This window comes from Anopheles gambiae, chromosome 2 (genome assembly GCF_943734735.2).
Source record: "Anopheles gambiae chromosome 2, idAnoGambNW_F1_1, whole genome shotgun sequence".
Taxonomy (NCBI): domain Eukaryota; kingdom Metazoa; phylum Arthropoda; class Insecta; order Diptera; family Culicidae; genus Anopheles; species Anopheles gambiae.
This window is the reverse complement of record NC_064601.1, coordinates 91,586,791-91,612,930: the sequence shown is the minus strand read 5'-3', so window position 1 is coordinate 91,612,930 and position 26,140 is coordinate 91,586,791. Positions and strand designations below refer to the sequence as shown.

The 26,140-nt window shown below is 44.8% G+C and overlaps 1 protein-coding gene across 15 annotated transcripts; it reads left to right on the top strand.

Annotated features, from left to right (window-relative positions):
* The first annotated feature begins 242 nt into the window (after positions 1-242).
* Positions 243-26,118, top strand: LOC1276536 (cilia- and flagella-associated protein 410). Of its 15 annotated transcripts, none has more exons than XM_061646502.1 (11): positions 243-392; positions 1,063-1,662; positions 3,325-3,390; positions 20,070-20,178; positions 20,252-20,539; positions 20,928-21,008; positions 21,782-21,892; positions 22,264-22,353; positions 23,214-23,554; positions 23,630-23,723; positions 23,792-26,118. In XM_061646502.1, the coding sequence occupies exons 2-11, from the start codon at positions 1,583-1,585 to the stop codon at positions 23,900-23,902; spliced, it is 1,371 nt and encodes a 456-aa protein (XP_061502486.1). In that variant the 5' UTR covers positions 243-392; positions 1,063-1,582; the 3' UTR covers positions 23,903-26,118. The 15 variants fall into 15 exon arrangements, with proteins under 15 accessions (XP_061502486.1, XP_061502490.1, XP_061502485.1 ...); XM_061646501.1 differs by having other exon boundaries at positions 273-396; XM_061646503.1 differs by lacking the exon at positions 243-392 and adding an exon at positions 479-609.
* The last annotated feature ends 22 nt before the right edge of the window (positions 26,119-26,140 follow it).

Sequence of the window (26,140 nt, the reverse complement as noted above, 5' to 3'; positions counted from 1 at the left end):
CAGGTGTGTCAATTACGTTTAAATTTGAAAACCAATTTGACAAATTGAGAGTTTAGAAATATCAGGTTTTAGAGTAGTTTGCCACTGCATTGATCACTTTAAGATTAAGTTGAGCTAACCATAATCGAAAAAAGAATCTTGTGCATAAATTGAGCCACATATCTGTTAATTTCTCCCTATTTTTCCCCTATCCCTTTTTGTCAAACCAGCACTGCTCTGTCAACAGGCCCTTCGACAGTTGACGCATCGTACCAACCTGCCCGCTAGCCACACTTTGTTTACAGCGTATTATTTTTCGTGTTATTTCTATGTTTTTCTAGCAACCGTACCGAGCGGACGTGTGCGCGGTGCGAAAGTCTTGGGCCGCGAGTGTTATTTTACAGCATCCCCTCGTACGTATACTGCACCAGGAGACGCTACACGGGGGTTTCTCCTGCTGCACCAAATGCACCACCAGCTGGCTGGTGGGTGTGTGTTGTGGTATTTTAGTGTGCAGTAGTAGCACCAGCGACGTTTACCTGCCAGCTGCAACTATCCATTCGCTGTTTGCTTACGTTGTGTGTGACTTATGTGAGGGGGTGGGTGGGTTCCAAGTTCCAAGTGAATGTGGTGGGTCTTGGGTGTATCCGCGCGGTCTGTTCGTCACAGGTTTATTACCGCATAAGAATTTGCTTTCTTCTCTTGCTGTGCGCGATGCTTGCCGTCTTTAGTAAGCCTTTCTGTCTCTCTCTCTCTTCTCCACGTTGTGCAATGCCGACGTGTTTGCGTGTGGGGTAGAGATGTGGCGCGCGGAGTGTCTTCTTGTGATTTATGTGTGTAGCCATTGACACATATCGTCACCGTGCGACACCTTTCGCTTTGCTGTGATTAGATTTCCCATGCACAGGAGAATACAAACCTTAGGGTTTTCGTCTACAGCAAGCAGGGCGCGAGGAAAGCCCGTCTTTAGTCAGTGGCCAAAGGCATTGCTGCATAGCAAGAGAGAAGAAAACTAGTGTGTCATCGTTACGAAGCATCTAAACCTATTTCCGTTTCGTGTTTCTCTTTCTTTTCAACCGGTAGCTTCTTTTTATTAGTTTCTTTTAAACAAAGATCCTCGCACTTTGCGATGTAAAGAGGTGTGTTCTTTTAGTGGTACATCTTCAAAGTGTGTGTGTCCGTGCGTGTGTCTGTGCAGTTTGTGCGCACGTGTGTGTGTGCAGTCTGTGTCCGTGGGTGCATAGTGGCGAGAGCATAAAGGACACACGGCACGGTCAGTGGAGTGAATTTATCGTCCCACTAGATGTCAAGGGTTGCTGTGAGCGGTGCTATTGCAAAGCATGAAGTACCAGCTCGGTAGCGGCTAGTCGAAGGAGCCAAAAGGTCGTACGTGTGTGTGTGTTTTAAATCGATCGTGTAGGCTGCGTGTGTGTGTCCGTGTCTTTGCTGGAGCTGTCCTATCCCTTCCCGGGTCTGTCTCCATCTTCGTGAGTGTATCTCCTGCTGTGTGTGAAAAGCAATAATCAATCTGTGCGGAAACCCCTTGGATCTTGGCCTCTCACTGTGTGTTTACCCGCACCGATCCAAAAACCAAACCGACACGATGGCGCGGCTTACGGAGGAAATGGTCATTGCACGGTCGAAGCAGTCCGATCTGGCCGCAATCAAGAAGCTGAACTGCTGGTAAGTAGCTGCCGGACACACACACACCGGCCTTTGTTTACATTGCAATTGACTACCTTTCCCCTTTCAAGCCCGAACGCACAATCCCCTCTCGTCGTTTGCTTATACCCAAGCCCCAAAACGTGCACGAATCATATTCGAAGCAGTTCCAAATTTCGGAAGAAGCAAGCAACATCAAGCACAATTTCTAAAAAGGAGAGAACCCCCAACCCCCATTTTACGATACCGTTACACCGTTGATGATGATTCTCAACACATGGGAACCAGCACGACGGGATGGGAAGAAACGGGAGAACCATACCAACGACGGGCATAACATCACAAACCGCTGATAAACTTCAATGGGGAAGTTCATTAGACCGCGCCACCGGACCACGTTGGTACGAAGAAGCGCGAGAACGGCGTTGCCATTCGCAACAGATGTGTGTGCGCGTTTCCGTGGCCACCCTTTTTACTCCCCACAGAGCGATACCGATCAAAGAATGCAACGGTGCTTTTTGTTGTATCCTACTTCTCTCCCTATTCTCCTCCCAACACACACACAAACACAAACCCACAATCACTCCAACATGTGTTGCAAGGGATACAGAAGGGAAAAAGGAAAGCCACAAGAAGATGTTTAATTTTTCGATTGGAGAGCTTAGATTGTGCGGTAGGTTTACTTTTTCCCTTCTTACCTACTGAGCGCGACTGATCCGATGGGTGTGACTTTTCTTAATCGATGTTAAAATCCGGCCGCTACTTGACGGACCGAATGCGCGTTCACCTTGGGTGTGTATCATAGATCTTTTCGCTACAGCGACAGTTTCTTAGCTCTTGACATTAAGCTAAGAATGAGCGGCAAAAAATGTCAGAAAATTTGCCCTCCTCGCAAAACGCCTTGCAGCCGACATCCTACACAGCCCCGATGGCTCAAATTAACCGGTTTTGGCCTGGACCTTTCGTGTAGGAAAATATCTCGGGCTGTGTTAGGCGAGAGGGGTTGTAATTTCATAAGCTGCAGCCTGGGTATGGTTACATTGCACTAGCATGAATCATAGGGTAGAGGAGCTTTGCCTTGGATTTCTCGGATCGCATTGAATGAGAATTCTGAAGTCGATCAGATATAATTCCTTCCTAGCAAAGATCAAGTTAAGCTTCAACGACTTCACACAGCAGAGCCTTAACCTTTTTTGGACATGAATACTACGATTTTTTGGAAGTTACTGTCCGCCTTGTTTTATGACCACGTGGGCCCTAAAGCTGAGCGTGACATAACTGTTTAATTCTTCACTTTTTTGTTTGAATTTGTCATGCCTTACTCAATCTCAATTGCCTCGATGTCCAGCTACTTGTGAAACAGTCAATTAATAAAATGATTAATTAATATTATCACCAAAACGGAAGCAATTGCTTCAATTTGTTGCTTGTGATATCGTGTAAACGTTTCTAACGACTTTCTACAGCTTGGGACTACGGCAAATACATTCCGTTTTAGGTATCTTGCTTTATCAGGTAAACGGTTGTATCTAACCAGCCGTGTACAATAGAAGCGTCACGGATTTCCTTGTCACTCGACAGCCAACGGTAGCTCCTGCTTATCACAACCCCCCTCCTTTTTCGTCGATCGTTGATAACGTAAATCACTTCTAATCTGTTTCTTCTCTTCTTCCTCCCTTTCAGGGGCAGCGAACTGAGCGACGTCTCCATCATCAGACGCATGCGTGGAGTGGAAGTGCTTGCCTTCAGGTAGGAATTCGCCGGGGACTTGTATGACAGGACTACCGCCACATTTCCACGCAAGGAAAAGGGCATGGAGGTTGCACACTTTCAAGGGAAAACCCCCGCGATTCTTGCCAAACCGATGCGGCGCTCTCCTTTGCGCCACCTCGTTAGTGGCACGTTCTAAAGCAGTGGGAGCAGTGGAAATTAGGGAAAACTTTCCGCCGCCGTTAAGCTAACACGCCACCACACTCTTGTATTGCGGCATGGAACTTGTGCGATAAAAGTCTCACCCGCCGAAAGAAAAAAAAACGCACGCGAAACGCGAGTCACGCGAGACGTTCTTGCGTGTGTGTATGGTGGAGCCTACGCGAGAAGTTAAAGCTGACACACGGGCGGACAGGCTCGCTGAAGTACTTTTGGAAGGGGAGGTGTAGAGTAGTGTCAGCTAGAAGTGGACTTGAACCATCAGTTGGCGGCATAAGTTTTAAACGCTTCAGTGCAACGCTCATGTTGAGCGATATGCATTAAATTAGGCGGCAAGATGGCTTAACCAAAACGATTCTCGAGAGCGCCAACACACACGAAACGGCACGGTAGATGACGTGTTTGGGAGTGTTTGTAGAGATTGGACGAGAACAATGGAGCACATTTACCTTTTTTTTAAACTACGCAGGGCTCCTTTCGTTTGTCTATGCTCACACACGGGAGCTAATAAGACTAAAGTGGCAAACTACTTACTGCTGCTTCTTCAATGCATCCGTTAGCTGTCTCTGCATTTGCAACAAGGCTGGGCTGGCAGGAAAGCAAACTATTCTTTGTTAATAAATTTATTAGCTCTTTGTGCATTCCAGTCCAATTACGGCTCCAAGAAGCGACCTCTGATGGGTCGTGGAAGGATAAAATTGCATATTGTTATTAGGTGAGAACGGGCATTAAACTCAAGTGAAGAGACGTACGCTCATGTGTCAAGGTTTTGCGTAATGAGTCGTTTTGAGGAGTCAGCGAGATGAGTGACATCATCTCGGCGTGTGTGTCTTGTGTCGTCGGAGAGCCGTGTGCCAGGCACGTGGTGTTTGTAATCCCAAATATTCACATTCGATACTTAATTTTAATTTAATGGAGTCTCGCGTTGCGCCCGAAAGCAACCTCGAATATCCACCCAACATGGCTCAGTCTCTCTCTCTCTCTGTCCCACTCGACCTCAACGTCCTCCTCCACAAGTACACTCCAGTGCTTGTTTTGGAGTTGTCCATTACCAAACACGATGCTGTCCCTTGCTGTGTGTGGGGGCTTTATTGGTCGACCACGCGTTTTTTTGGTTGGTGCGCCATCGTTTGCGGTGCTGGTGGGTACTCCAAGACTTCAAATCTTCCTTTATAGAGGTAAAACTGGACTCATTTTTGCAACAACAAGAAAAACACCATCCATTTTACAAACGAAGGTCTACGTCGTCCCTTTAGATTGAAATACAAAATCACTCGATCGATCCGGATCTGGCGCACGTCGATGATCTCACCTTCAGCGTGGTGTGGCATGAATGGGTATAGGTGTAATGGGTCCGGATCTCCAGGTTTATCCAGCGTCACCGGTTGTCGGTGATGTCAGTACTGTTTTCTTCTTTCACCTTCATTTCCTGTACACACCAGTGCCCCCCCCCCCCCCCCCCCCTGGGGTTGGTGCTGGCAGTCATTCGGTTACGTTATTATGGGCAAAATGGTCACTCTCACTCTGCTTTTTTTTGCTGTTTGTTGTTGCGTACACGAGAATGGCAAGCGTCGCACAAATTGCTTCCGCTGATGGCGACAACTTTCTCTCGCACGCTTCGAAGCATGATGATCGCGCTGGGGTTGGGTGTATGCTTTTTTTATGTTGTTTAATTAAAAAAGAACCAGCTTGTGCCTGGGACTGGAGATGACCGGTTTTGTGTAATACAGAGAGGAAGAGGAATTTAGAATATGTTCACTATACAATGTACTCCCATCGGGTAACAGACCTTTGTCGTAAAATGAATTCCCCAGAGAACTACATGAATTTTGATTTGCTAAAGTAGTAACCCTTTTACTCTTGGTGTCTTTCTTGTCTCTGTCCCCCCGTTTTTTTTTGCTCTCGTTCGATCGATATTCTTATTGAAAGGCTGGCTTCATTCTTTATCGATAGTACGTGGCACTTCCTCCCCAATGGTGTCCCTCCTTTAGCCGAACCAGCCGACAGTTTAAACCGTCCACCCTGGTGTACGCCACACCCAGTCCAGCTGGTGCCATCGTTTATCATCGGGTTAGTGCCGCGCGAGGTGTTCCACCGTATGCTGATGGCACCAAACGTTGAGCTAAACGCTCGATGAACTCATCCACGCTCTGGAAGAATATTTTTCCCATTGAAATTCCCCGCACACACATGTGTGCGATGTAAAATTGTGAAGGAAAACATTGTGTATTAAAGCTTGTGCCTTGTGTTTTGCTTTTTGTGCCAAAATATTTCGGTTCGATTTGGAGGCACACTTTAATAATCGCGCGTAGTCGTAGCACGAGTTTGCCTTGAAAATATGTGTGCTTGTTTGATTTCTGGGCCAAAAACAGAACCATCGTAAGGGGGAAAATTGAAAACTAGCATTACTGTGCGCCACAAATCAAACCACGACAGAACGAAATCAAACCCAAGGCCAAACTCTCTGCCGTTCCGTGCCGTGAGGTGTGATGGTGGTTGTAGTGGAAAGGATTATTTGCTTCCCTGCGCTGGCATAAATTGGGGGCTGGCTGGCTGGCCACGGCAATATTAGTGAGCCTAGAATGAACGCTGCTACCACCACCGTGACGTAGCTGTCCACACGTGGTCAGGTGGTAATTAAGGTTAGGCGGGTAATTGTAATCGGGGCACAATAGGGCACGCGGGAAAATGGAGTCCTTTTTGGGGCGGGTGGGAAAATATTGCCACACGCCGCTTTTTTTGTTTGTGTTTTGATTGGGGTTGTTTGGGGACGAAAGGCTTACTCATAGCCAGCTGTGCTAAAATACATGCCGACAAAATCGTGCTTTTCTCCTTTTATAATCAACCTGAACGGAAAGCTCACATTTGATTAAGCTTTTCATCAACTCACGGTAAGATGGATGGTTTGATGTTGTCTCATGGTACGCACAAAGGAAAGTATGCATGTTATGTAGTGTTTTACGATTTCCTTCACCACGATGTAAAAGGTAGAAACGCTTCTTCAGCATAATTGTGTCAGAAATTAAGCAGCAACCAAATACACGAGTTTCTTCTGTACGCGCGCTCATCATCCATCCCATCGAGGGTCCGAGGTGCATCGTTTTGTTGGTTTAATATGCACCAAAGGAAAAGCGGGTGTGCTGCATGATGCATTGATGATGGTGTTGGAGCAAGAAATGATTCGTCTTTGAATGTACCTTGATATGATACCTTCCCGTCCGTAGCGAAAGAGAGCTGAAGAAACAGAACCCTTTTTTTCAAACCAGTACGTAATGTTTGAGATTCGAAACACGAGGTACAGTGCTGGAAATTCCTGTAAGCACAATCTCATTTTTGAGGAAACTTCATACTTTCAACCACATGGTAGAAAATGACTCTGAATGTTAATGGTGGACTCTGAATGGTTATTGTACGCGGACGATCTTAAGCTATTCCTTCCAATCCGTGAAGCATCCGATGTTATCTCCCTGCAAAGTTCAGTGAACTGCTTTTCCGACTGGTGTATGTCGATCCACCGAACTTTCAGTCCCATAACCCATAACTATAATATATCTGGATCCATACTGCAACGTTGCCACCCTTTTAGGGACTTAGGCGTTACCCTAGACTGTAAATTGAATTTTCATCAGCACTACTCCGACATTTTGGACAAGGCCAACAAAATGGTACGTTTCATTCGCAGACAATCGAGAGAATTTTCCGACCCACACTGCCTCTTAATGTTGTACAAGTCTCTTGTTCGTCCACTGTTTGAGTCTAGTTCGGTAGTATGGTCTCCTTCATCCAACTTATGGTCCAAAAAATTGGAGTCAGTACAGAGGTGTTTACTGTTTGGGTTAGAGACGCTTGAAAAGAGACGAGATGTAGCTCAGCAGAAATTTATGTCTAAGCTAATTATAGGTGAGACTGACGCACCCGAACTACTAGCTAGAATTAAAATAAATGTACCCTTTAGAATATTTCGTAACTTTAAGTAGATTTAAGTTATAGGGTAGTATTAAGTAATAAGGCCACCTCGCTCGCTCAATTACTTCCACAATAAACAATACAATACAATACAATGTCCTTATTGGGGGCCTTCACGATTCTAGTCAGCTTTTTGTGTGGAGTTTGACAGTTGGAGGCTGAAATTGGAGTAAACACTCCATACAAAACCACACAAAAAACTAGCCTGCAATTTTCAGTCTAGATTATTCTAGCCTCAAAGCTAGAATTAGATTCGAGTACCTGCTCGAAAACACGGTGTTGTTTACATTTACCCCAAGGTGCATTGAAGAGATCTGGTGGAGGAATCTAGAATCAAAGTGTATGTAGTCCAGGTGATCTCATAGCATGTTTTTCAAACCAAATTTGAATATCACTTTTTGACAGGATGGGTGAAAACTTTTGTTCAAACAAGCGAATACATACAAACAGGAGGCTTCACGAATACATAAAACACTCTTAAAATCTTCATTCAGAATAGACATGGGCAAAATGAATCAGAACTGAATGATTCATTCCAATCTTTACACTGAGTGAACGAGTACCGCACCGCCAGATAAATGGAAATGATTCTTCCGCACGCTAGCGGTGCGGTATTGATTCTCCGTGCGGACGCTCTCCCTGTCGACTATGAAAGTGTGCGATACACGTGCGGAGCGCACGCTAGCGGTGCGGTATTGATTCTTTGTGCGGACGTTCTCCGCGCCGACTATGAATGTGTGCGATACATCTCCGCACGCTAGCGGTGCGGTATTGATTCTCCGTGCGGAAACTCTCCATACCGATCATGAAAGTGTGCAACAAACCACCGCACGCGGTGCGGAGTTCATTCTCCTACTCAGAAAATCAGCATGCTTTTTCGATCTGATAGTGTGTTGACTAGAACGAGAAAGCTTCTGTTATCCATGTCTTCTTTCCCGTTCCGCAAGATAGCAATACACTCTCGCTGTAGTAGTTTTTTTTCACCAGACCGAAACCGCAGGTAATTTTCCATATGTTTGAAGCACCCCATGTCGGCTTTGAATTTATGAAGAAGATTCTCCTCATGGACTATAGTTAACCACAGTTTTTTAAACTGTACGATTAATTGAATGAGTGTTATGAATCCGTTGTTTTGAACGGCGATAAAGTTACATTTTTATAAAAAAATATGTTTGTACCGCATACGGTAGGATGTACTGGTGAGGAGAAGTGTAGAGGAACGAGAATTTTCGGCGTAAGTGTAAGTGTGTGTTTTGCACACGCTGCTTGAGCTGGGTGCGCGGCGCTCAGCGATCAGTCGCGAATCGATACTCAATAAAGAAACACGTGAACTGTACGATCAATATAAATTCCTCCGTGTACGGCAAATTGATCAAATAAAAATAATATCACAACGTAGGGCAAGTTTGCTAACGATCACGGGACAGAACAAAATAATTTAAACGAATAGAACACAAAATGAATAAAGATATAAGAAAATAAAACAAATCGTGATAAATTTAATGTTTAGTTGAGCATTAAAACAACTTTGATTTCCTTTTTCTATGTTTGTAAATGTAACTTTATAAAAATAAAAAAATAATAGGACAAGTTTGCTAACGATCACGGGACAGAACAAAATACTTTAAACGAATAGAACACAAAATGAATAAAGATATAAGAAAATAAAACAAATCGTGATAAATTTAATGTTTAGTTGAGCATTAAAACAATTTTGATTTCCGTTTTCTATGTTTGTAAATGTAACTTTATAAAAATAAAAAAATAAAATCGGGTGTATATTTTTGCAGCATATAATCGATATTTAAAAACGTTCCGCACCTCAGGCGTGCGAAAGAATCACCGCACGCGTTCAGTTCATTTCACTGAGCGAACTGGACCGCACCTGATCTTTAAAAAGAATCATTTTTCCCATGACTAATTCAGAAGCAGAAGCGATAAAAATCAGCCTTCTAAATTCATACACCTTGGGATAAGGCCACCTGTATATTATACTCACTTAGATAGCTGCTCGAAAACTGCTATACAATGCAAACAGCTGACAGGCCGAAATTTCAGCCTACGAACTTAAAATGGAAAGGACCCCATTGATAGATTCACTCTAATGGAGCATAATGTTCTGACTTTATATTTGTCAACTATTAGCTCACGGGTTTCACTAAGCGGCATAGTTCCTTGAAGTTTGAAATGACTTTCTAGGCTACTGATTTTTTCCACATTTGATAAATCCATTTTAAATACTCTGCTTGATTTTTTTTTTAAATCCTATTTAACATCTAATGTTACCAACATACTTCAACTCATACTTGTTCCTGAGCAACTTTAACAAGCAATCTTTTATTCGCTTTTTGGTAATGAAGGAACATGAATGACTCCAATACTTGACAGATAATTGCATACCAGGTGGAATGATTATACCTGATATGGGATATCTCAGTGCACTCACACTATTTTTTCATTGAAAATTGGAAATTTTGTCAAAAAAAGCATTTCATAAGATTTATTTTGTTTGTACAAACTAATGTCAAAAAAAGCATCTCATAAGTCTTATTTTCTTTGTACGAACTAATGAGAGTTTTTGTTCCGCTACCAACCATTTGTAATCAAAATTGGTCCTGGTTGCGCTTATATGCATGTCTGCCACTGTACAACTCATGTGTGGCACAGGGCCTGAAGCGTTACCGGTACGCTTCGGTAGGCAAGGTAAAGGTTTTGCGATAAAAACCGTCCGATATCAACACGCGTCTGTCGGCGGCATCGATACTGATAACGGTGGACTATGAAATGAGGAATGCTGAAAAGTCGCAGTCTCTTATGCGCAGGTGGGAAGTATATCTTCGTTTTTTCTTACTCGGGCACTAGGCAAAGTGTGTGTAAGACTGTTTGGATGATAGGGACTGGAATGGTAATAGTTTTGAGTGGTTAATTAATATAATTAAACATAATTAACGAAACTCTGATTTGGTAGAAATGTGATAAGAGTATGTATTTAATCAGGTTTACTTATCTATGCTATTGCAAATGCACATATATTTAGATTGGAATTCCAATACTCCTTCTTTTTAGATTTGTTTTGGAAACTGCATCATTAGATACAGAGCAAACCTAATAAAAAAAACCCGTAACTATAATTTATCTCTCTCTCCCCCTGGTTTGGAAGTGTGTTTCATTTTACTATTATCCTTTTTTGATAGAAAATAGATTAACATTTGGCCGCATTTTTCTGCATCTCCTACCCCACAAATGCTGCTGTATCATCCTGCATACCCATTCACTGTGTTGAATAAATGAATAGCAAAGCTTCTTGTGCCGTCCAAATTGGATATGCCGTACCATCCAAACGATTACCATCATCGCCAACGGCATTTGTTTGTGTCGTCGTCGTCCTATCTTTTCCCTCCACACATTACGTTGCGGCTTCTTTTATTGTGGCAGAAAGAATGTCATCGCTTTTTTACTATAGGGTCCAGAATAGGGTTCCCTTGCTGTAGAAGAGTGTCTTCTGAAGCTTTTTATTGCAAACTTTAGCATACGCAAGTGAAAGTGTATCTATGTGGTTGTGAGTGTATGTGTTGGTTTAGCCTTCTATTTTTCTCTCCTTTTTATGGTTTGCCGGTTGCTTCTATTTCTTCACCATCAGCTTCAACCGTGACGGAACCGACCGGCTTTTTTATTGAAGCCTTCGGTTTACTTCATTTGCCGCGTCGTCGCGCTCATACTATTCGCTACTTTCGCATTGCCTCAATAGTCAATACTGCCAGCGTTGTAGCTACCCAGTGTGCCAGGGTGTTGTGTGAGTCAACCACGGAAACCCGGAGCTCTGTGCCTGGTTTGCTGTCCCCGGTATGATCGGTACGCAGCACCCACGCACAGCGATAGGCAAATATGTTCCCCACCGTGGTGCGGTACGGGTGGTTGCGAGGGCGCCAACCGATTCCGGTTCTAAACGGAAAGGGTGGCTTGGAGCAGGGGTAGTTAACCTTGATTTTGAAACGAAAGACACACAACTTCTACTGCCATCCTTGCCTTTTTTGGACGATTCCGAGAGACGGCACACCGTCGTTCCAGGTTTGGTTGTGATGTGAGAAGGAACAGGTTTCAAGTTTGACGTAGGTTCAGACAGGGTCGATCAGGGTAGTAACAATTTTAGGGCTTGAGCTTTTGAAGTAAGGAGCTTGAAGAGCAATATAGCGAAAAGTTCCTAATCATACCATTGCTGGTGATGATGTTAAAACTCGCTAGCTCTAGCTTTATAAGCATTCAATAAAACAATTGTCTATTATAATCCACTTCAAACGTTTAGTGTCGAAATGCGGCGATAAAAGTGAAATAATTGGCTTTTACAAACGTTTATGTATTTTGTGTTCTTTTATGCTTGGCATAGTAGTAGACCCTCTCACAAACTGGCTTAATTATCCCACAGTTTGTGGCGGTCTATAAAGCTCCAGCAAACGTTAAACAATTGCATTACGAAACGAGCCTCGGCCGATGAGACAGACAGGGGCATAAAGTTGGCCAAAAAGGTGTCGATTGCATTTTGAATCTATTATGTATGGTTGAAATTGGATCCCGGTCGCAAACATACAGGCGAACAGCACACCACGGACACGGATGCTATGCTTCTTGCTGTCCCAATCGTGGAGGAGTCGTGCAGATCCATTGTAATTCAATTTGTTTGCCACAAACATTTGACACCGCGCCGTTGCCGTTCGCGTTCTTGGCCCGGGAAGGAGCGTCTTGGAACGTCTCGCGTTACATCATCGTTCGTATAATGCGTGAGACGTTAATTTGTTGGAGCTGGTGGCTTTTTCCCTCCAGCCCGCCAAAGTGGAGCGAAAGAAGCAACAAAAACAGTCCAACGAGACACACGCACACACACACACGAATTGTAACGATAGCATGTGAGACAGTTAACAAGCTATTTACAGTTCATTACCGGGAAACGGAAATAGACTCATCGATTGTCGAGACACCCATGCGATGCTTCCGAAATGGCAAAGAGGAGAGCGCGGTGTGTTGGGTGGATTTTTTTTGTGAATGAAACATACCAGACTGACCCGGTTTCTATGGCGGGGGGGCCGACGCATCAATCAATCAAGCATTAAAAGCACATTCCGCCGATCATCATCAGCTAGCCAAAAACAATCATCGTGAAATTTGGTTTCGTTTTTTTCGTCTCCTTCTTCTACTTCCACTCATGTTGGATCAAAAGAAGCAGCATATGTTGTGTATCATCAACACGCGAACCCAGAGCTCGATCGCGTCTCTCCGTGTTTCTTGTTTTTGCATACCGCGATCGCGCGCAAAACTTTAATTGCGCCGCAACACGCGCACGCCTGCCTGCGCTTGCGCGCCAAACAAGGAGGCGATGACGGACGCGGTGGCGCAGCCACGATTAACTAACCTGCAGTACATCGATTCCGATGTCGATCGCGTCGCGTCGAATGTTGTGCTTCCGTGCACGCGGAGGTGTTAGACAGCGGATGGTGGTGGTGGCCTTGGATGCAAATGACTGCCCGCGCTTCCGAGCGCACTTGTAAAATGATTTTTAACGCAATGTAGGAGCTATGTGCTTGTGTAAGCATATGAGGTGTTCGAGAACAGGAGAAACTATCGGAAGTAGATCGAATTTTTAATTGTAAGCTGGATGGATTAGGTGTTGATGATTGAATTAAAGGCTACAGAGGTGTAAGCATGGCAAGTTTTGATGTTAATTTCGTTGGCTATTCTCAGTCAGATTAATGGTACAATCGGTAACGTGGTCCGATCATAACATGATGCATCTAGGGCAAAATCTCTAATGAAACTCAGACTCAATAATCTTAACAAAAATAAGTAAACCCGAACCAAACCTTGTGGAATTTAAGGATGTTGGGTACTTCTAGAGTAGAAATTCTGAATCTCAAGAGTGCTATAAGCTCCTTTGACCACATTCTCATGATCTTAACATAAGAATTACTTCTGATCATCTCATGATCGTGATTTTCCTGGGATTTGAGATCCAGGCCGAACCTATTAACACGGTCTAGATAGAAATATGGTAGGATACTTGAGGTATAGTTGTAGGTCTCAAAATGTCATTATAATCCCTAGGACTGAGTCTTTGAACTGGTACAAATTCTGAAATTGTTATCTAGCTTTGCCTTTGGAATCGAGAATAGATTAAAGGGCAGTTACTGGCAAAAGTTCGTGAGAGAAAAAGCAGATGTGTGAACCGGGACAGGGGTCAAGACCAAGAATAGATCACTACAAAATCAAAAGATACATCTGTTTTGGATACCTGAAATATACAACCTAAATTCCTGTTACACCTTTGCCAACGGTAAACTCTTGCTCCTGTATTGCCATGCCCTGTAACCCGTACGGTTCCAACCCAATTTAGCCCAATTTGTTTTGGTTTTGACCCGTAAGAATGCCATGGATGAACCGGATAAATAGACGCGGCTAGAATTAATGAGCCCATGACTGTTGGAAACGCTTTTCCTATCCATCCGTCATCCGTCTGTCGAGCGTGTGAAGCGATGATGAGTTTCCAATGAACCACGAAAAAGGGCGCTTTGTCATTACGTTCCCGGACGACAAATCATCAATCACGACGGGACGACTTCAACACGATCGGAACAGAATTTCCGCGAACACATGTTCACTTGTGTCCGTGATTTGTGACTCTCCTTATGCTGATGGAATTCTCATCAGCAACACAAAACCCCGTCGATCAGGGTAAAGGAGCCACACAACATTGCAGCTCCAAAAGGTGCGCCATCAGGAACAAAACCGTCACATCAAAACGCACAGCAATGACAGGAAAATATTGATTCAACTAATGAATTATGAATATCAAATTAAGGGTACTTACGCGATGTAGCTCGTCGATCGATTCTTGGTCGATGGTGGACACTGTCGACAACAAGGGGAGCTCCCGAGCTCGTTAAGAAGGAGGGACTCCACTGGAAGGACTCGCACGCGCACGACCATTTCTTGAATGAAATTGTGTGGAGGAACAAAAACACGCACAACTACACATTCCCTTAACGATCGGCCACGCAAACAGAAATTATCAGATAAAATAGCCGCTTTTCCCACCGGGGGGCGTGCTGTTAGAGTGTCACGAACATATACCTGTCAAGAGGTGAAGCGAGAACTGTGTCATTGCGGGAGTTCTGTTACACAAAAAAAGGTGAAACTTAAAGCAATCATTGGGAAATGCGGAAAAAAGCCCTCTGCCTCCATACTTGGCTCCGAATGGTTTGGTTAAAAATTACGTGGTACTATGTCACTGACCTTAGCCATCCCCCACCCATCAAAGCACTTTAGCGTCTTTTTATTGCCCGGTTAACCCTGGCGGAACGGCCACCGAATGCCTAGCCCTAGGGCACCATTGCGCACTGTGTGTGTAGATTGTTCGTGATTTAGTGGGTGTTTACGTTCAAAATAATGCAAACATACAATTACCTACCAGCCCTGGTTTGCAGTGGGTTGCTCAAGTTGCTCCAAACTCCCGAAGGTCACACACTTTAGCCTACAAACAAAGTTTGAGTATGGCTTGGACCGGGGTAAAAGACGACCGGAATTGGAAGCTCACCGAAATAAGTAAGACAGGAAGGTGTGGTTGTGTTTGGGTTTGTTTTATTATATATTCCCACTTTTTCGGAGCTTTTTCGGCGTCCGTAGCAGTCGGTGGTGGGTACTCTCAGGGCCGCGCCTGGGTTAGAAAGGCGAGATGTGGGCTAATCGGATGCACAACTCTCCGTTGTTAACAGCTGATATGTTAATTCTGTAACCCTTTTGCGCCACACTCCGTCCGGTTCGTACTTACATCGTTCAGCCTGAAGCCTTCCGCTTGGATGCACAATGCTGCTGTGTTTTTCGATTGGAGAACAACTATTAAAGGGAAGTTTGTTGATGATGGTATTATTCTGCCCTTTTATGGCTTTTATTATAAGAGATTTGTTATTTTTATAAGGCTCTGAAGGCTGTTATGGCCCTCTTTCGTTGTATTTATTTTTTTGAGGATCTTTCGTGTGCCAGAGATGTTGGACGATCCTTGGAGGGGAAAAGGCACAGAATTCAATGTAACCGAACCGAACCGCTCATCCAATGGTTTTGACAGCATTTTTTTCCTCTCCAGCGACCCATAAAGATAGTTTTACTTGCACAAACCTACAACGTGGAAATGGTGGAAATGTAGAAAAATCCACTTCTTTCCACCCCTTGACTCTTCTCGTTTCAACCGGTGGCGCTCAGTCTTTCAAAGCAATATTGTTTTAGGAAATGTGTGCCATGCATAATTTATTCTCGCTGGGATGTAGCAGTGAACCAGTATAGAAGGGACCAACAGCAGCAAAACGTTCGGCATATGGTAAAGCGCACCGCGGTGCACGATCATCTCCCCGTGCATGTCGTCGTGCATGAGAGAGCACCACGCCATAAGATCGGCACATTATCCGGGCATCACGATACCGCCGATGCTCCACCGGTCGGAAAATTCCTCTCTCCGGAAATCAAACAGCCGCCGTTCGACGGGGCCTCTCAGGTATAGTGCAGTTGCAGATATGCAGCTTGGTAGATTGTAGAAGAGTAGGGCAAATAAAAAAAAAACCCCATCATAAAGTCACGATGACACACGAGGGAAGAAGGCCTGGAATGGAGCTGGAAAATTGCACTTAAAAGCCCAGCCCCTCTCGAAAACGGGTGGTTTTGTGCGATAAATTTTTAATACACCGAGAAGATAATTATGATGCACTTTTGCCCGTTTGCTGCCACGTTGTGGGGCTTTGCGTCCGCAGAGAAGCTCACCGGGTTGGTCTCCGTGTCGGAGATGGGAAGGAACCAGGCTAATGATGTCGTTGAAATGGGAAGCAAGAATGATGGGCTTTGCCCTTTTTCGGGAACGCTGCCAACCGTTTGTCATCGGGTCGCAGGTATAATAGATGGTTTGGCGGGCTTGTCTTAGCTTCCGGAATGCTTTCCATTTAAGACGTCCCCTGTTTTCCATCCAACTCCAAGGGAAGCAAATAATGGACAGTTTAGCAGAGAACGATCAACACTCATTACACACTCTTGTTTGATGGCTCATTGAATCCGCATTCAATACTGGATAAGGAAGTATTCGTGCACCTTTCCGGCAAAAGAGCGTTAGATCGGTGATCGGGAGGCGGCACACACAGTATTACACAACCAGTTCCAATGCTGTCTCCTCCATCTGCAATGCAATTGAATCAGTACTTTCTCTCCCGAAATCTCTTACGAAATTCATTCGATCAATCAATCAATTGTGAGGCACAATAAGTAAAGATTGGAATTACAACCTAGCCGTTGCAGGTTAGTATGACGTTTGCTTGAGCGCCGTTTGGAACAGAAATCGAAAAGATTGGAAGCCATTGAATGGTGTGAACCATGTAACTTGCCTTTTTATATGTATAAAAGAGAAATGATTTTACTTACAACTGCCTGGGTGGGTGGAATGCTTTATCAAAGCGATGAACGAACGATCATTGGACTTTCTAAATCGGAACACGTGCTGGTAATACAGTTCGATTGCTCCAATAAAGAGGTTATCTATCTTGGATGGATTATGAAACGCTTTTGAAACGAAGGAAGTAATGATAAAGATGTGAAGCTGAAATTGTAGAAATACCCTTTCGTCAGCGCACCCGCAGCTTAGTTTGAGCTTTTGCTGCATGAAATTGACTAATTTGGTGTGCGTTTCCCCATTGCGTAATAGCCCGATCTTGTGGTACTGCATCTAGCCTCCAAAGGAAAAGTATATCGAATTTCTTCATCCGACCGTGCGCTAAAAGCACGTGCGTACTTCCGCTGCAAGCTTGGCCCAACATGGTGCGGAAATGTCCAACGCCATCCGACCGGTGGTTAATTAATTCAATCCTTTAAATGCTAATAGACGACGATGGCGCAAAGGAACGCAAGACGCGAAGAAGAAGCAGAGGGAACCTAAGACTTAGTTGTGGGTAGGTGTGCAGTGCACCGCAACATTTCCGGGTGGGGATTGGTTTACCTTCAGCAAATCGGCTTGTCGTCGTCGCTTCTGGGTCTCCTGGGTGGGCAACCAGAGGCATCCAATTATGCTTCAACATGCTCTCCCTTCCCCATAGTTCGATCCGATTTGGTGTGGTGCGTTTGGTGTGTGTGTACTGGTGTGTGCTCTGAGGAGACGGTGCAAGGTACACTAGACTGACGGACGACTCGCTGGTACCAAAGGTTGGGAAGGAAGTTCAATCCCGTTCGAAGCTTATGTTGTGCAACAGTTTTTAAGCGGTACATTGACCTCACCCGCGATGAAGAGAGAACTTCCAACTTCTCTCCAGCGAGGTTGGAAGTTGCTGAAGTTGTTCCAGAATGAACTCCAAACTTTCCATTGTCGAAACTGGACTGTTAAAGTGCGAGAGCAGCTTAATAACCACAATGGAAAGAAGTTGGGCGTTGGTTGGTGGCTTGGTTTGGTGCGGAACTTATAGTACAAACTTCCCGGAGAGTGTACTCCAATCGATCATGCGGTGAAAACTCTTACTTCCTGGCTGCTTCCTGGCATTTGTGGTTGATCGTGTAAAAGGTGAAAAATAGTCATAGAAGCTGCTAGAGGAATAACAATTTGAAAAGCCCAGAGCATTGCAAGCCCGACTACCGGCCTCAAAGCTTTCGACTAATAAATCATATCGCCTTTCACTCTGATAGCTTTTTGCTGCCCCTGCTGCTGCTGCTGCGGTGTGTGTCTCAATCGTCATCGTAAGAGGTGATCACGCTCAAAAGACAAACGTTGACTATGAAAACACTCACATGAAGTATGGAATTAGGCCAGCTTCTGTTGGTTAGTTCTTCGGCTTCCTCAGGGCAACCTTCTGGAGATCACTGAGGCTCCAGGAGAAGAAAAAGCGTCTCCTGGAATCATTATATTGAGCTATTTTTTTCCAATGTTAACGAACGGCAGAGAGACTAACCTTACCTTTTAAACACTTCCAATAAGCGGGTTTCACTTTCTCCTCGTTTATCAGCAGGCTGGTTGTCTGTCCCCGCCGCTTTAATGATGATCAATCACCTGGAAAGGTGGAAATTGCTCTATCGATAGAAACTGATCCCCTTTTCCAAAAGGCTCCAATGCTGAGACCAGTTCAAACACGAAATTCCCGCTGCCTTTCTTCAACACTCCATGACTAGTGGAACGCACTGAGGGAGACTGAAGGGTGCTTCAACTGGGGTTTCTGTTGCATGGCAAGCGCACATTAAAGCCCTTTCCCTTTTGAAAACATAGCCGGGAGCGAAAAGAAGGGTTACCTGCAAGCTTGATCTCATTTTCGTCGTCCCCAAAGATGGTTAATAATGATTTCAAAGACTGCAACCGTTGTGTTTGGGGATTCCCAAATAGGTGTCAAAAGCTCACCCAACACGAAAACGAGAAGAAGATGAGTCGACGTTCTTTTGCTTTCCGTGTGGCGGCTGTGTTCGTGATCTGTTGATTGTGTTTCATGCTTCCCGATGGAATAAAGAGGGAAATAAAGAGAACAGCAAAGTGGATGTGTGTGTGTGCTCTCTCCTTCACTAATCACTGGCAAAAGCGTTGATTTCCACCAATTTACCAGATAGCAGAACTCATTAACCGGCTAGAGTTCTGCTTTCCCACACACAGGCAATCAGCGTGGAGGTGGGTGGCGCTTTTGTGTGTTTGACGATGAGAAAATACTTATCCGCAAATGACAACGCATTTTGGCGAAATTAGCTACACCGTGTTGTTGGTTGTATGTTGTGGTTAGTGAGACAAAGATAGTTTGAAGTCATTTGTCGAGATTATTGTTTGAAACATTAAACTAATGAGCGTTTGAAATGAGTAACAGGAGAACGCTTAGCACACACCTTCTAGTCGTGAATAGCGTTTCCGATCAATTGTCTGCCTTTTGTGGTCCTGATTTTTGAATGCAATTTACTCATTTCGAACCTTGATTTTTAGTGCAACTTCCCCTTGACTAACCGTTGAACTTGAGCAGATTTTCCGACCGCTTTTTGTTGCCCATTGCTGCAGCCGCCGCACACACGCGATCGGGCCTATGATGGCCGTGGAAAACCCAGTTCAGTTCCATCTGCGCATCTCTTCTTCATCACGCATCCATGCCGTTTGCGGTCGGCAGCTCTCAGCCAGTTGCACGGTCGATCATGAATAATGCAAGCAAAACGCAAACGGATGGCCACTACTTCTTAGCGGTGGTAGCCGTGGTTTGGCTCGTGTTCGTGTGTGCCAAACACACAAGAGACAACAAAAACCAACCGCGGTTCACGGCGGGTACTCAACAAAGGGAAGCCAGCAACAAGACCGTTGTTATGCGATAGACCGTTTTTACTGTGAGCTGTACAAGTTTTAATGTACAAAGAAAATGGGAGAGGGTGCGGAAAATGCGTCTTTCCGTTTCTGTGGCCATTTCCTGTCTTGCTGCAACACCCTGCTTTAAAGGTTGCGCCCAATGTTGCTCAATACTTAACGGCGGTGTATTTATTTTCTCTTTCTCGCTCCCCTTTTCTCATTTCAGTGTTAATCGAATCAGTACACTAGCGGATTTCGAAAACTGTATAAATCTACAGGAGTTGTACCTCAGGAAAAACAATCTGACCGACATCGACGAGCTGGTGTATCTGCAGGTGCGGTTATAAACTCCCAAAAAAAAAGTCTTTGTTTCTAGCTTTAAAGTTTGAAACTCTTCTTTCTTTTTAGAATCTTCCCAAACTGAAATTCCTTTGGCTGGAGGAGAACCCATTGGTCGAGCTTGCCGGGCCGGGCTATCGGCAGATCGTGCTGCGCGCCCTGCCCAACCTCAAGAAGCTCGACAACGTAGACGTGTCGCCGGAGGAGGTGGCCGAAGCGATGCGGGCGCCGGTCGCCCAACCGCAGCAACGGCACGAGGTGTACGAAAATCCTTCGCCGCCCCCGCCGGTACAGCATCAGCAAACGTCGCCACAGCAGCAGCAGCAACAGTACCGTCAGCAGAGCCCCGTCATTGAGGTTCGTACGGCCGGAATATGGAGTGTTTGTGACGTTAGATTTCACCAAAGACTTGGACTAACTTTTCATGCATGCATTGAGATATCATCTTTCTGTTGTTCAACGTGACTAAAATTGATTGACTTTACTCTCTATATCTATGTTGTCTTTGTTCTGTTTCTTTCATGCTGCCACTAACCATCGATCGAACTGTCTCGCTCTCCCTCGCTCTCTCGATCACATGTGATGTCGCCGTTAATGTTTGTCCGTTCGTCCATGCGTGTGTGTGTGTGTGTCTTCGTCTTCGTTCTAACTTACTAAAACAAAACTCGTCATCGGTTGCTTTAATACAAATAAAACACACAATTAAACCTCACCATCACCATCACACAACAATCCGACCCAGCAGCAGATGAGCCCGGAAAATACGGAATCCGAGTGCATCAGCGATCCGGCCGATCGGGCGTCGATCCCATCCTCACCGTTGCAGGTAATAAAATGCACCACGCCGTGTTTGTTAGTCGAGTTGAATCCTTGCTCAATCATGAATGCATCCTGTCGGGCTGTGCACCTGTGTTTTTCCCCGTGTCCGGCACAAAAAGTCCTACAGCTTTTTGCACACCCCACACTTCCCCCCCAGGCACCAATGCATCCCACCCCGTAGTTTCCTGAATCCGTTTGCAGTTTTTTGTTTGGGTTTTTGTAGTATATGCACCGGCAGCCGCTCACAACCACACCCGTTTGTGGGGCTGTAAATTGTGCAAGTTTATGTTGTGTCCGGTTGTTGCGGGGTGTGTGTGTTTTTATGCTTTTCCTTCTTTACTTTGCGCCCCAAGTATCCGGCACATGCAGCAGCACCTCGTTGAAGCTTCCGATTGCATGCAGCACCCCGGCAACAACTTCATCTGTTCGACCATTTCGTGGCGGTGCCGTAAAAATAAAACCCTTTGCTATGTTTTAGAGCAAGGCAGTACTCCGCTTTAACCCCGGACCATCTATTGCCTGTTGCATGGTGTTACGTCTTCCGTTTTATGTGTTTTGCTGTTTTATGTGCACTCACTAAGCATTCACTTGCATGATGTATCGTTTATTTCTATCATCTTTCAAACCCCTACACCACCCGACCTAAGTAGATTAATAGTTTTATCGTTTCTATTTACTCTCTTTCTTTTTAATATCGACACCATCACGTTTACACGTTGCTATTTTTTGTTTTGTTTTGTTTGTTTACGTTCGAAAACTGCTCCATCTTCTGTTTTACAGCGAAGCCCCCCGAACAGGGACTGCTATTCACCACCGTCCCAGGCACAGAATTCGCATGCTTCCTCGCACTACAACACGAACAATCACCGCGGTTCCTACCAGCAGTACGATGTAAGCGAACATATGCTTGTTACCACCACACTTTTGCTCTTTTGCCTTTCAAAATCGCCACACTCTGGTAGCAAAGAATCCTTATAAATTAAATCCACCAGCGCTTTAATCCATCTTCCCTCTCCCCTACTCCACTGCAATCGATTCTGTTTGTCACCCCATGATGTAACCCATGTCCGGTGCATTCCAAAACACGGTACTAATGTAATCTATTTCTAATCGACATGCACTCCACGTAACACACGACAATCATCATCATCACCACCAACAACAACAACAAAATAACCAACTCTGGCGTCGCGATCACTCATCACTTGCACATCACAACACCATCACTGCCACCACCACCATCAACACCAATGCCCCTGTAGCGATCGCCGGGCTCGGACCAGGACAGCCCGGTGTCGGGTTACCGAGAACGGGTCCCGATTGCACCCAGCATGTCAACGCACTCGATGAAGGTGAGATGAAACGGTTCGGGCACAAGCTTCCCGTGGAAAAAAATTAATGCAAAATTGGCCTCCCCCGAATCCAACGCATTCCAACACTGCAGTGGAAAGCTTGTTGAAAGCTGTACAGGAATTAGAAGCAGACGGTTGAGTACGCATGTACAGACGGGTGGTAGTAGTACATGGGTTTAGCTTGTTTCCTCCACATTGGATGTGTAATTAGCCACATTAAACCATCGTGAAGCACTCCCTCCCTGCAGTGAGCTACCGCTACGCACGGCAGGAAGGCATATGGAAGTGGAAAAAAGAGCAACAATGTTTTGGCCCTTTCAATTAAACCGGAAGAGCAACATATCTCTCCCCGATCAATTGCCTACGGGCGGTGGTGGAGTGAAACGTTTGAACGATGAAGATGAACATTTTGTTAACGTTTTGTTTCCAACCATATATCGCTTACGCGATCGGGGTTTGCCATTGGAGTGCATCGATTGGAAAGGTTTTCTTTCTCCCCAAGTCAAAGCGGTGAAAAATTAAAGAGCACAAACGGCCCCCTTAGCCTCTCACACTCGGCTGCTAGCGGGCTTTGATAGTACATTAATTGGCAGTGGCTAACGTTTTAATGTATGGTGAAGCACTAAGCCGTTCCAATTGAGGGTGATGTAATACGCCCCAGCGGGTGGGATCTGAAGATATCATCATGAAATTATGAAATGTTTAATTGTATGGTATATTGTTAACCTTACTAAACGGAATAGGAGTAATAGAAAAAAAGATAGTAAGAATGATTTAACAGTTTAAGAACTAAGTTTAAATGTCTGCATGAAAAACAAGCTTTAAAATAAAATTGTTTCAAAATACCCTTCTCCCAACAGGAATACTATCAGTCTGATTATCAGCGCCAGAATCCTCCCGCCCACTACCGGCACAGCCAGATGGATCTAACCGAGTGGGACGAGTCTTCCTCGGCCGCACACCACCAGAACAACAACAACAACGGTGGCCAGAATTCATCCAACAGTCATCATCAGCAACAGCAGCAACAGCAGCAGCAGCAGCAACATCACGGCCAGTCAAACTATCAGCAGAACCGTCGTAGCATCGCCGGAAGTACGGTGAACGAGCGGGAACTGTACCAGTACCGGAACGGCAATGGCAAGGGACCGGAATCGCGCGACGAATGGGAGGATGTTGATCGGCGAAGGAACGAAAACAGGTAAACGAAAAATAAGGGACTTTATGGTTGAAGTATGTTGTTTAATATATCTCTCTCTTTCTCTCTCTTTTGCAGGAGATCCGACTCTCGGTTCAACGATAGTGCAAGTGTAATCTCCAACGCACTGCTGAATCACTTTGCCGGCGTTCATCGGAGGCCCGTCAGTAGGGTATGTTGTTTTGTGTGAATAGCCCTATATCTTTTCTACAAATTTCTCTGTTTTTTGCCCTTCTTAAGAACTCCAACCTACTGTCCGCCACCCTCTGCCTGGTGAAGGAGCTCGACTATCCGAGCCTCGAGGTGGTGGAGCACGCGGTACGATGTCGCATCGATGAGCTGGCCGAGTAGAGCGGGCGCAAAACGGCACCAGCAGCATCCGTCGCATCATCGCGTGCTTCATGTGCTCCGGTTCATTCAGCTTACGTGCTCGAATAGGAAGTAAATGTGTTCGCTAATCGGTTTTTAACATGTATACCGTTCGGATTTACCACAATCGATGCTGCTACCTTCCTTGCCTGGCGCAACGGGAAGGCAAAGCCTGAACAGGAGAGATTGGGTTGTTCAAGTTTCCTTCTCCAACCGGTTGCAAATCATACAGTGTCATTCCACTCTCATAAGCAAATGCGTGCTTGTGTGTAAAGTCTTCCGCCACAGGAAAAAAGAAAGTTGCGGCATGGCGTCTAAGTGAACTAACCCGCAGAGAGCGAGATTCTTTCGCCGTTCAATTTACATCACGTTCGTTGCAAGTGTTTAAACTTATACCACTGTACACAAGACACTGTTTCGTACACTGGTACATTTAATCTTTCCGTCTGCCCGTTTCAACAACTCGTCAAAACAACTCGTTCTGAAAGCAATAACTCAACTAGGGTAATCTAAGAATGGGGAGCTTCTTTGCAAAGCGAACTACTCACAATAACTTTGTACTAATGGAATGTGATGACAAAAAAGAAATGGCAGGAAACACAGGAAGATAACTCTACCTTTCTCTTTTTTGTTTGGCGGCTGAACACGGCACCGGAGTCGTCGTCCGTGAGAAGATTGAGCATGATGTACGCGTGTTCTTTTTGTACGAGTATACCCAGAGTAGGAAAAAAAGACTTAATAATATAAATGTAACGAAACAATATAACCTTAGGGGGGAGGAGGGCGAAAGGGCGAACCAGGGGGTATCTGCAAGTCCGTGGGAGTGTGGACGAACGGACGGGTTGAGAAGGAGTGGCAGAGAAGAAGCGCCGGGAGCACAATTTGCCAATAAAAAAAAAAAAGAGTAGAGCAACGGTAGTTTAAACTTGTAGCTGGCAAAAACTTATAACAACAAAACAGCAACTAGTAGACACAATATGAAAATTTATGAAAAAAAGCTGTAAAATAACCTCACACACACACACCTAGCGACCGAAAGGTAGAAGGAATGCCTATGGGGACGATAAAATCGATCGACAGCTCCATTCTCAATTTTGTTTCTGTTACTTAAGCTAGCCTATACTATCATCAAATGCACCAGAATGCGCGTCAAATAATGAATGCTTTAGCTTGTTGCCTTCTTAAGTTAGTTGTACGGTTAGGACGCGGGGAAGGGGTAGTAAGGTCAAGGGAAATTGGGAATGCGTTTGTGCGTGTGTGTTAATAATATTAATAGGAAAAAAGGAAAGAAGGTTTTTTATAGGTAGGAAAATGTCGATTTAGACACGTCGAGAATGGGAACGAATTGCATTTTATTGGATCGGTCAGACAGCAGCGGACAGAGAGAGAAAGTGAGAGAGATAGAGGGAACGAAAAGCTCCCAGTTAACGGTTGAGTGTATGGGTGTACTCCACTGCATCATCCCCTTGCCGTGTTTGTTTTCAGTTAAAGCGTACTCCATAGCATAGCAAAGTCGAGAAGGCAGTACAAATTTCGTTAGAGGAGCACAGGGCCCTTCGCTCCATCCACGTCATTATAGCCTTAGCATTAGTACGGAAGTGTTCAACACGGTAAGCCAGCAGCACCGGGACAGTGGGGGTTTTTTTCGCCGAGTTCTATAACCCGGCCTGGCCGGTAAGGAATGATAAGGCGTATTTAACCTGATTCAATCAAGCAATTCAACCGTCATCCGTCCTCGTGTCCAATGGCCATCGTGTGCAATCAGAGAAACGCCCAGGCATTCAAGCCACCCGGCAACTGTCCATAGAATGGAAAGCTTTCGTTTATTTTTTTTAAATACATTATTCTAAAAGCATTAATACCGAGCCAACAAAATTACATCGAATGAGTTGAGCTTTCTCATTCTTTGCGTTTTCTTTTGCTATTTTGAACGACGATTGGCCACAGAGCCATGCATTGGGTGGGAATGGAACAAAAACAGGCTTTGCTGGGTGGGCTACAGTACGCTAGAAATATTTCTTCTTTAAAAGAGCGTCGTTTAGCGTGAAGGTCGAACGTTCCTTTGCGAGGGGAAACAGATTTTTCTTACAAAAAATGAAAGAAAGAAAGAAAGGAAACAGGAAAACAATTTAATTCATGAAAACAACCGAAACTCTTGTAACATATACTATTAATAAAGATACTAATAGAATAACAAAGAAGTAAGTGAAGCCTGGTAGC

What these genes read in the sequence shown, in the direction of transcription:
- LOC1276536 (XM_061646502.1), top strand. Translation starts at nt 1,583, where the DNA reads ATGGCGCGGCTTACGGAGGAAATGGTCATTGCACGGTCGAAGCAGTCC. An exon ending in GTGGAAGTGCTTGCCTTCAG is followed by an intron (nt 3,391 to 20,069) that starts GTAGGAATTCGC and finishes TTCTCATTTCAG; the next exon opens with TGTTAATCGAATCAGTACAC. An exon ending in TCCCATCCTCACCGTTGCAG is followed by an intron (nt 21,009 to 21,781) that starts GTAATAAAATGC and finishes TCTGTTTTACAG; the next exon opens with CGAAGCCCCCCGAACAGGGA.